This window comes from Phascolarctos cinereus, unplaced genomic scaffold, assembly GCF_003287225.1.
Source record: "Phascolarctos cinereus isolate Bilbo 61053 unplaced genomic scaffold, phaCin_HiC Scaffold_4;HRSCAF=312, whole genome shotgun sequence".
NCBI lineage: Eukaryota > Metazoa > Chordata > Mammalia > Diprotodontia > Phascolarctidae > Phascolarctos > Phascolarctos cinereus.
Window position 1 is genome coordinate 236,491,799 of NW_027555847.1, and position 12,081 is coordinate 236,503,879.

General features: G+C 35.5%; 1 protein-coding gene across 1 annotated transcript in view; it reads left to right on the forward strand.

Moving 5' to 3' along the window:
• The window catches only part of SHC3 (SHC adaptor protein 3), a 173,044-nt gene that overhangs the window by 82,194 nt on the left and 78,769 nt on the right, over nucleotides 1-12,081 (forward strand). Inside the window, exon 3 of the mRNA XM_021009518.1 lies at nucleotides 10,894-10,957. Within this exon, the coding sequence (XP_020865177.1) occupies nucleotides 10,894-10,957 (64 nt within the window). The remainder of the gene's footprint in view (nucleotides 1-10,893; nucleotides 10,958-12,081) is intronic.

Here is a 12,081-nt window from a genome sequence, read left to right on the forward strand (position 1 = left end):
TCCAAGTCCAGTACTCATATCCGTTTTGCTACTTAGCTGCCTCTTATACCTTCTTCTAACCAGAAATGATGTATCTTGCAAAACTGAATATAATCCTACAGGGGAAAAGGACCTTTAATAGGATAAGATAATCTCAAGCATTACTGTTGAGAATAAAAGAACTGAGTAAAATCATTGAAAAATAAATACAAGGGATGAGAGAAATGTAAAAAGGTTAACACATTTAAGCTGTAAAGGGGCTAATTGATACTAGAGTGCTGGCAAGTGAGAAGAGGCATTTATCTCTTTAGAATCCTAATTTCTTCAAGAGTCACAGAGGGAGTAAAGAAAGACAAACTTGAGATATGAGTCATTTTGTTTTATGGTGTTGGTTTTAAAATAAGAAATAAAAGGGTGGTGAGTGAGGAGAATATACACTTGGAAGAAATGAGGAAGACAGGAGAGGAACCTACTACTTCTCATAATTGGGGTGTATAAAGAGTATAAAGCATGGAGAAAGGGATGAGAGGTGGGCATCTCATGTATCTTTTTTTTTTTTAGGCAATTGGGCTTAAGTGACTTGCCCAGGGTCACACAGCTAGAAAATATCTAGTGTGTGGTCTGAGGCCAGATTTGAACTCAGGTCCTCCTGACTTCAGGGCTGGTGCTCTATCCACTGTGCCACCTAGCTGCCCCCACATGTATCTTATTCTTATTTGAATGAGGAGAAGGTGAGATGAATACACATACACCCCATTATGATAAGACCCCTGAAGTTAAAGTATTTAATGTATTAGAAATAACATTAAATCTAATGGAGAATTAAGTAGGCACAGGGAGAGGAAAGAAGGTGGTTTATTGTGAGAGGGAGGCTAGAGTTGGGGAGGGGTTAGTCTCAAGCAAAACAAACTTTAACTTTAGGGGTCTTATCATAATGGGGAATTTAACAAGAGAAAAAAGTTCAAGAACCAGTGATAAAGGTATAGATTAGGTCAGAGGAATTGGGAACACACCTTTTCAATTATAGTACACTTATGTTAAATGCATTCCTTCTCTCCCCCCCCTCCCCCACCACTATATTCTTCATAAGGAGGGATGTGGAGGACAAAAAGAAGAAAAATTATAAAAAGATGGAGAGAAAAACATAATCAATGATCACAACAGTAAACATGAATTGGGATGAACTTACCCATAAAATAAAGGAGAAGAGCAGAATGAGTTAGCAGGCTTAATTAGATATGTTATTCAAAAGAGTCAAACTGAGGAGTTGGAACACAATTGATTATGATTCAGGCAAATTCAAAAGAGCAGGAGTGGCAATTATGATTTTAGACAAGGCAACAAGAAAAATAAGCATGGTAAAAAGAGAGATAAATAGAGAAATATGATTACAGCCCCAAAATAATGAAATAATATCAATATTTAATACATATGTGTCAAATGGAATAACTTCTAAGTATTGAAAAAAACTAATAAAATTAAGGAGAGAAATAAGCAAAACTATAACAACTGGAGATATGAGTATCTCTTAAATCTAGAAAAACTCAACAAAAAAGATATACAAAAAAGGATCTGAATATAATATTAGAAAAGCTAAATATAGATTTCCTGTCAATTATTGAATGGGAATTGAAAGGAGTATACATATCTCTCAGGTTTTTATGGTATATTAATAAAAATCAACTATATGCTAAAGCATAAAGTTATAAGCAATTGTAGAAAAGCATAAATGTTACACAACAGTAAAAATTGTAACTAAGATTATTTGCAGAAAAGGTTCATACCTTATTGAAGACTAACAAGGAATATGTAAGTCAGAGAACAAATGATAAAAACAAGAGGTAATTTCAATAAAGAAAACAATAGCAATGAGACAATCATCAAATTTTTTTGAGAACCAGGCAAAACAATCATTACTGGAAATTTTATGTCTCTAAACATTTTCATCAGCAAAAGAGAATAGATTAATTAGTCATACAACTAAAAATATTAGAAAAATAGACAAAAAACCCTAAAGAAATATAAAATGGAAATTCTGAATATCAGAGAAGAGAGAAATAAAATTAAAAAGAAAAATATTGAATTAGTAAAACTGGAGACTTTTAAAGAAAATTAATAAAATGAACAAACTATTAGCTAATTTGATGAGAAAAAGAGAGAAAACAAAAATTACAATGCCCAAAAATGAAAAAGGAGAATTAAAAACCAATGAAGAAAAACAAAAAAAGAAGAAATAGGAATTATTGTAACATATTTTGCCCAATTATGTTACAACAATACTGATAAATGGAATGAATGGCTTACAACCAAGAATATTTTATCCCACAAGACTGAGTATAGTCCTAGGGGAAAAACTGGATCTTTTATGGAATAGAGGGCTTCTAAGCATCTCTAAAGAAAAGAGCACAGCTTAATAGAAATTCTGAAATATAAACACAAGAATCAAGAGAAAACTAGAAAGATAAATGTATTTGAATAATTGGAAGGGGGTAAATGATGAAGTGCTTACATTCTAATAGGGGGAAAGATGCAAGTTCCTGTTTATAATCTTAATGACTTCAATGATCACAGAGGGAGACACCTGAAGAGCTTGGGCATAGTTTTGTTATGGTTTGAGGATCTTAATAGAGGAAAGAAAAAGGATGGAAAAAAAAGAATATATTAGGCAAGAAATCAATTAATGGAAGAGTATTTATTAAGTGCCTACTACATGCAGGCACTATGATAAGAGCTGGGGATACAAGGTCAAAGTTAATAAATACAAATATTCACCAAGTAGTTAAATATAAGTTAGTTTGAGAGAAAGGGAATTAATAATTAGAGGCATTAGGGAAGACTTCAGGCAGAGGATGGTGCCTGAACTGCATCTTAAAGGAAGAGAGGGAAATGAGGAAGTATCAGTCAATGAATCAACAAGTATTTATTAAGTACTTGCTATGTGTTAGGGTTGCACTTTGCTGAGCTCCATGTATACAAAGAAAAAGCAGTAACAGTCTCTGCTCTTGAGAAACTTACATTCCTGATGGAAAACTCTGTGTGTGTGTGTGTGTGTGTGTGTGCGCGCGCGCACGCATGTATGTGTCTATACAATGTATGTGCAAACAAAATAGATGGAAGATCACCCTGAGGGGAAAGCATGAGCAGCTGGGGGACAGTCAATCACCTAGCACTTGTTACATGTCTATTTTATGCCAGGGGAAGCTGGGTGGCATAGTAGATAGAGCAGTGGATTTGGAATCAGGAAGACTTATTTCCATGAGATCAAATCTGATCTCAGACATTTATTAGCTGGGTGACCCTGGACAAGTTACTCAACCCTGTTTGCCTCAGATTGTCATCTGTAAAATGAGCTGGAGAAGGAAACAGAACAAGGAGTATCATGTGTAAAGAACAGTCAGTAAACTAATACAGCTGGACCACAGAATTTGTGAAGGTCAGAAATGTGTTAAAGGACTGGCAAGTCAGGAAGAAGCTGGAATTTTAAAGAGCTTTAAATGCCAAATAGAAGAGTTTGTTTTTGATCTTAGACCCAACAGAGAACTACTGGAGTTTATAAAGTAGGATAATAGGGTTATGCTTTAAGAAAATCACTCTGGTTCCTCTTCAGAGAAGAGATAGGAGTGGGAAGAAACTTGAAGGAGTCCAGTATTTTATGCACATATACACATAGTGCAGAATTATTTTTCTCTATAACTTTGTCATTAAAAAAGGAGCACTGGGTATGTAGTAGTGTGGTGTTGTGTATACATGACCACAGCATATTTTAGTAATAAATGAAATTAGAAATAGCATAGTTGTAAAATTAAAAAATTATAAAAATCCACTTCTAACTAAATTAAATCTAGACAAATCTAGCAACACAAAGTTAAAATCAACTTTGGTAGATTTCATTGTAGCACATCATCTGTAACTAGAATGTTTGCCCCTTCCCTTACTATATTCTCTGTCCACCCCCTACTCATTGCTGCTCATCTTCTGGACTAAGGATTTAATTTTTTAAATTAAGATTTTATCATGTAGGCATATTTCTCATTCCACCTCATCTTCATTCAAACTCTATATGCTTCTGATTTTCTGGCTAATTGTTGGTAGATGTATCTGGAACACAGTTGGTAGAAGAGTTTGTTATAAAACTTGCAACAACAGCTGTGGCTGTGCACAGACAACAGTAGCATTTATCAAGTGCTTAACACATTTTAATGTTTTACCTTGGCTTAGTAATTCCTCACCAACCTATCTTTAAGGAAGAACTTCTAAATTGCTGCAACATGTTTAAGGTCAGGTAACTGGGAAATCTGAGCTCTGTAGCAAATTTCTGTTTCTTCATTCTGAGAACCTAACTTGAATTTGGGGTCACTCCTCTTGCAGTTGAAATAAATATGGTAGCAAGGATGGGGAACCTGGAGCCTTGAGGCCACCTGGGTCCTTCACAGTGAAGTTTGGATTTAGTCAAAGGGCCACACTTGAGGACCTAGAGGGCCACATGTGGCCTCAAGGCCCCAGATTCCCCACCCCTTAGTAGTTAATGAAAAGGGACCCACACATGCTAGGGATTACTACACTTCTCTAGCCCACCATTTTCCCATCGGCTGTTTCCTGATTCTTCTCTAGCCAGGTAGCTTGGATTCCTTCCCTCCCCCTGGGTGATTACAATTAAAAAGCTATTGCAATTAGTCCAAGACAAAAGTAATGAGAGCCAGAACTAGGGTAGTGGTTATGTGAGTAGAGAGAAAGGAATGGATGCAAGAGAAGGTAGGGAAAGAAATTGTAAAAATTTGGCAACCAATTAGATGTAAAAGATGTATAAAAGAAAGGACTGAAAGAAAGGATGATGTCAAGCATGTAAATTTAGGTGATTGGAAAAATAACAGGGACCCCTTGACAGTAATAGGGAAGTTTAGAAGTATGGTGGGTTTGGGGAAAAGATAATGAGTTCTGTTTGGAACATGATGAGTTTGAGTTGCCTTTGGATGTTCAGGTCAAAATGTCCAACAGGCCTTTAATGATGTGGGACTGAAGCTTAGGCCTGGATAAATAGATCTAGGAATTGTCTGTGTAGAGATGATAACAAAACCTATGGTTAGTGATGATATAATGGGTAAAAGACATGGCTAAAAATTCAGCAAAAGAGGTTGAGAAGGAGCATTAGTTAGGAAGAGAAGCAAGAAAAAAACAGAGTAAAAAAAACTACAGAAGAGAGAGTATCCTGGAGAAGGTGGCGGGGGGGGGGTGGTGGTGTCAGCATTGTCAAATGCTGCAGAGAGGTCAAGAAGTATGCTCTTGGTGAATGGCCCCAATTTTTTCAGTGAAGCATGAGGCTATATCATCAGTTGAGGAGTAATGGTTAAAGGGAGGTAAGGAGAAGTTTGAGAAGAGGTTTTGAACATCTCTATGATAAGTGAGATAGACATTTAGTTAGAGAGAAATAGTTGAATTGCTTTGCTGCAGTGAGGACCCAGTTAAAATTAGCTAGCATAAACTTGCAGTGGACCCAAGTTGCACCAATTTAGTGATTTTCTCAAGTTATCTTCAGTAGCAAGTGAGTAAGAGTTAGGGAAGCAGATGATAGGAATAATACACGTTTGGGGTTTGACATGGTGAGACTGGAAATAGGATAAGGGAACAAGTGGCTTAAGAATAGAGGACAGAGTAAACTTGCTTCACCAAGGGATTGAGATTGAGAGAAGAGTATACCATGGTAGAGGTCATGGCCTGGTTTATCACTGAAGGAAATAAATAGAAAAATTAAGATAGCCCTTGCTCTAAAGTAGTAAAGGAAAATTATAGATAATACTATATTAATTATATACCTACAAAACTGAAAACATAAAAGAAATTAATGAATATCTAAAAATGGATAAAACAATAAATACGTAATGTGAACCAATATCAAATATATAATATAAACCAACATCAGAAAAAGAAATCACACATTTCACTGATGAACTTACACATAAGTAAACACCAAGACCAGATGGATTCATGAATTATTTCAGAAAATAGACATTCCAAAAATAAATAATCCCAACACAATATAATTTTTTCCAGAAATACAGAAAGGTGGTAGTGTTCTGCCCAATTTCTTTATATTAGAAAGGTATAGTTCTGTTCCCCAAACCATGGAAAGACAAGATTAATAAAGAGCATTATAGACTAATATCATTAAGGAATACTGATAGAAAAAATATTAGATAAATTTTGGCAGATGCAATTAAACAGTACCAAAAACCTACCCATGATCAGGTGCAACATATCAGTGATGCAGTGTTTGCATTCAGTTTATGCTGGGGAATCCAAGGGAATAAACTGCTTATTTGTGTAAATTATTCTTGCCTGCTTTAAGTCCTCCTCTGATGCATTATGGTCCTGTTCCCAGTGAAGATGTCTCTGAGTTTTCAAAAGCTACTTCTTGTGGACATAAGTCATAGATTCTGGTGAATCCTTCCAACTCGAAAAGTCAGGAGTTTGAGGACCAGTCTAGCTGTATTCATGGTCTGGGGATAGGTGATGGCTAGGGATAGGTGATTAGCTCCTTGGACACTGAAGTTTTCCATGACCACCTAGTAACATATCTTCTATTATGGAGGGAGTGCCTATACCAGCGAAATTACAGACCCTTGAAATGTTGAAGTATTCAATCACTGAGATACTATTTATGAAATAATCAATTCCAATGTTTTATATTAATCTCTGGTGGCATAATATAGTTAGGAATTTACTTCCAAAATATCGTGTCTCAGGAGGGAATGACTTTTCCCTCAGTGGAGATTTTTTAGGTATTTTGTTCACCAACCCATGTTGGACTGGATGGATTATAAGATCCCTTCCAGCTCTAAAAATTCTGTTCTCTTTTCAAGTGTTTTGACAGTTGATCCCTCTATGCCTTCAAAATTGTGATGTAATTGGAAAAAATGTGGTCAGCCACCCTACTGCAGAACTGAACTATTATTACAAAGGAATTCAGGGCCTACTCAACATGGGAATTTTGCTATTTGCCTGTGATTCTACCTTTCCTCCCCACCATGAACAGCAGCCTCATACCATCTATATCATCTTTCTTTCTCTAGTGTTCATCACATTTCCTGCCATCATCTTCTTCCCCTCTTCTCTTTTATGAACTTTTCTTTTCTGTAACTTATTACCACAAAACATTGATCAGCTGTAGGTGGGAATTGGAGCTTTAGTTCATGATGTTGCAGGTCTCTTTCTATTTATCTTCTGCTTTTACTCTTGTTTCCTTGAGTACTTTTAGAAAGAAATCTCTTACTGTTCTTTTTTGTTATTTTGTTGTTATCCTTGGTTACTATATTTGATTACCTTTCTTCTATTTTTGTTGGCTGGGAGGTTTGGAAGCAAATAATTTGTTCATGTCTAGTTTTCCTTCTTGAAGTGATTCAGATGCCTCTTTTTAAAAATTGAATTTCTATCTTTTAAAACAAATGGTTAGGCTAAGTAAGATTTGCAGAACATGTCTAGTTGGACTGCTTATTGAGATACTTTGCTCCTCTGAACACATAATTACATCCCTTCCTGTGGTTTCTCTTGGGAGTATAGTCTTGTTTTATGAGAATTTCCTTTTCTTTATATTTAGAAATCCTTCTGGTTGTTTGCAGAATTTGTTGTTTGTCATTGGATTGATAAATATAACCACTATGTTTTTTGGAGTTTGTACTATTTTTTTTTTCTGGAGGCAAACAGTAAATTTTTTACATTGGCACTTTTTTTTCTGGGTTCAGAAGTTTGGGGCAGTTTTCTTGTATTATTTCTTTCATTACAGTGTTTAGGTTCTTTGACTTGTTATGTTCATACAAAAAACTTATAATCCTTAAGTTGTCTCTTTGCATCCTATCTTTGAAGTCAATTATGTTTTGTTTATATGGATATCATGTTCTCTTTTTAAATTTATTTTTTTTTGCTTCAATTCTTCCAGATTGTCCTTTGCTTCCATGTATTTAAATTCCCAGTCAGTTATTTTTTTTCTCTTTAGTTAGACATGTGGGTTCATGTCTTTATGTTACACCAATTATTTCTGCTGAGATCATAAATTCTGCTTTCACAATATTTATTTCTCTTTTAAACCATTTGGAAACATTTTGCAGTGGATCCGTACTTTTTTGGGAATCCACAGATTCCTCAGCCTTACCAGATGTTGACTCATTTTTCTTTTTCTTGTAATATTCATAGTTGACTAGACTTTTTTAAAGCTAAACTGAAGGCCGTTTTCTCTTTTGTTATTGTTAGTAGCTCCCCTGTTGGCATATTTGTATATGCTCAAAGTTTTAAACTGAGTTTTCTTCCCCCTCAGATCTTTGGTAATTTTGACCCTTTTCCCTTATTTTCTCTTCTTGCTCACTTTTTTGACTCCCCGTTTGAGGACAGTTTTCCTGGGGGATTGACCTCAAAGCCACCCCAGTCTCCTCCCATACTGTGCAATTCATTTTTTGTCAGCCTCAGTCTTGTCCTAACTGACTTTTGGGGGAACACAGCTATCACCTGCTGGGAGGTAGACTCATCCACACAAGCTTAGTGGATTTGAACCAGCTACACAATTGTCTGTTCCTCAGTTCTACAGCTGAGCTTTGTTACACACAGAATTCTTCCATATAGTTGTGCTAGCTGGGGCAAGTTTTTGCCTTTTCAGTTTTTGGTGACACAGGGAGGAAGGAGAAGTAGAGTTGAGTTCTGCTGCAAGTTCGTGGGTCAGCTTTTGTAATACTGCCTATGTGGTAAGTGGGAGGGTGGGGGTCTTGAGTGAGTGTGTTAGACATTAGGGATTAGCCCTCTCTACAATTAACTTTTGGAGTTTTTACCTCATTTGGGATCTTGGTATCCTTTATATTTGCTTTATATCTTGTTATATTACATACACACACATACACACATGCACACATATATTTTGAAAAGGTTTGAGATGTTGTGGGGATTGGAGAAAATATCTATTCCTTCATCTTGTTGGAGAAGAGACCTAAAGTCCCTCATTTTTCCATTAAGATTATTATCTCTTGGGGCAGCTAAGTCGCACAGTGGGTAGAGCACAGGCTCTGAAGTCAGGAGGACCTGAGTTCAAATCCGGCCTCAGACTCATAACACTTACTAGCTGTGTGAACCTGGGCAAGTTACTTAACCCTAGCCAAAAAAAAAAAAAGATTATTATCTCTTTCCCAACCTTGCCATCACTCAAAAAGAAAACATGCAGGCATTATAAAACACATTTGTTGCATGAAATTGGATTTTAAGAGATTTTTTAAAATATTAAAATAGTATCAATAATTCCAAGTAACTGGCTCTTTCTAATCAAGATCTGAATCCCCAACTTGGTTCATTTCAGTTTTGCAAAGTGAACCAACACTCCCAAAGACCACTGGTAGAGAATGATTACTGTTTATTTCCTTCCCAACTCCAACATCACAGTCATAAAGTGGGGAAATATACAATCTTACTATACTTCCTCTAAGTTCTGTAGTTGTAGTAAGCACTTCCTGGTTAATCAACTGAACCACGAAGCTGGAAGATCATTTGGAGTTCCCTCAGAGTTCTTCACAATCACCTTGCACTGAATTGTAGCCTAAGGTCACTTCCATCAAGCAATCATTTATTCAATAAACACCTCCTTTTATTAAGCTCCTCCTATGTGCCAGGTACTATTCTAGGCACTGGAAACACAAATACAAAGAATGAAACAATCCATACTCATAATGAGCATTCATTCTAATGTGTGAGGCAACAACTTGAGTAAATATATGCAGTATAAATATAAATTTAAGAAATGTAAATATACATAAAGTATTTAAAGGTGGAGTAGTTTGGAGGGGAGGATACTGTTAATCAGGAGGATCAGAAAAAGCTTCTTATAATACATGGTGATTGAGCTGTACCTTAAAGGAAGAGGAATGCAGGTTGAAGTAAGGAGTGAGTAAGTATTTAAATTTAAATATGGGATGGTCAATACAAAGGTATAGAGATAGGAAATGGAGTGTCTGGTGTGAGGTGCAAAAGGAAAAATGATTTGATTGAATCACAGAGTGCAAGGTGTTGGGGAAGGCAAGGGAATAATGTCCAGTGAAGCTACAAAGATAGGTTATGGCCAAGTGGTATAGCATTAGCCCTGCCAGCTTACTATTCATGCTGCATCTCAGGCAGAGTTTTCTTTATGTTTAGTTGCTTTCCAGAAGTTCAGATGTTGCCAGTCTCTAAACCCAGTCACCCAGTCTGGAATTTTGGACAGGAGCCCGGGTGTACATCTCTAGTATTGTGTTTACTTCTGTCACATGGTTTTTTGGTGTGATGCCAAAAGCAGTGCTGGTTCTAAGTTTTAAATGCTCCACTTGGCATGGTGTTTAACAACCTTTTGGCAATTCCCCTTATGTAAACTAATGCTTTAAGACACTCTGCATTTTTTGTCGCCATGGAAATTACCAGGGCATGAAGATGATAAGCCTGCGTAAGCAAGTATTGCATTACCTGTAGGCATATTGATAAAATAGAGAAGGTAAATATTTTTCAAATAATGTTCTCACCCACTTTGAAAAAGAATCATTAGAAGTTGATTAGGTAGGGGAATATATACTGATAACATAATGGAGACTATGTCTTAGTTTCAAAAAATGATATCTCCCCCCAACCTGAAAACTCAGTAGATGATATAATATGACACAGATTCATATTATAAGACATCTGAGATTCATTCACTTAAGGAAATCTAAGAGATGGTTAAACAGAGGCTTTGATCTGCTTTTCAATGAGCCTTTTCAATTAACTGTCAGTTAATTAGTGGATCTTTTATCTTGATAGTAATGTCTCTCACAAAGTAACTAGGTAGCCAGTACCTATTTAAGCACAAAAATCTCCATATTTATAGTTCTGCTTGACACATGATTAAGATACAGAGGCTTTTTTTTTCTTCTTTCTTTTAAGGGAAGCAATCAGCCGTGTTTGTGAAGCAGTACCTGGTGCCAAAGGAGGCTTCAGAAAACAGAAGGTACTATTCTTCCTTTTTTAAAAAAATTTTTCTTTCTCACTATTGTGCTAAATGGATTATCTCTTCTTCTACCTTTTTAGCTATTTTTTCCCACAGAAGGATTGTTTTTTCCTTGTTTGACCTCATTTTAAGTTTTTATAAAATTATAATTGGTAACTTTTGTTTTTGTATCAACTTTATTTTTAAATATAGCCCTTTCCCCTGTTGTACCCAGTGTGCCATCCCCTCTTAACAAAGCATGAGAAAATAGAAGAAAGGAAAACAGATCAGCAAAACTAACCAACACATTAATCAACTCTAATAGTTAAATGCAATGTTTCATACCCATAGTCTCCTACCTCTGCAAAAAAGAGAGGAAGGTGTATTTTTTCATCTCTTTTTAAGGCCAAGTTTGGTCATTATAATTACCTAATGTTCCATTTATTTTTGTTGTTGTTCTTTCCACTCACATTATTTCTCATTGTGTATATTATTTTCCTAGTTCTTCTTACTTCACTTTGCACTCTAAATTCACAGATGCACCAACGTCTTCCTTTACACAGCTCCTTCAACACTGACTTTTCACATCTTTGTCAGCTTTACCAATTTATTAGATTTGAGGTGAAACCTAAGAGTTGTTTTGATTTTTGTTTTTCTTATTATTAGAGATTTGGAGCAATGCTTTATGAGATTGTTAAGAGCTTGTAATTCTATTTTTTTCAGCATAACAATTTAAATTTTATTGCAAACAATATTAATCATCACTATAACTACTTCAGCTTCCTTTACACTTAAATAAATAAATTTCAACCCAGAAAGTCTTAATTATTTAGTTGCTTCCCTTAAGTCTCCAATAGTCTTTCTTTGTACATTCCCATTTACTTTTCTGTTTATATGTGGTAGTTAAGACTGTACCCCTTAATTTGGTTCTGCTCTCCCCCCCCAATTTAGAATTATTTCAAAAAGTTCCTTCCAGATCTCTTCATGATCCCCATACTGGTTGATCTTAACCATATTATCATATTCATTATTACACAATTTCATTAATCCATAATTTCCTATTATTGAATACATAAAGGAGCACATAATTCCTTTCAGTTTTGTTTGGGGTTTTTTTGGTTCTAAGGAATGTTACCCTACAAATT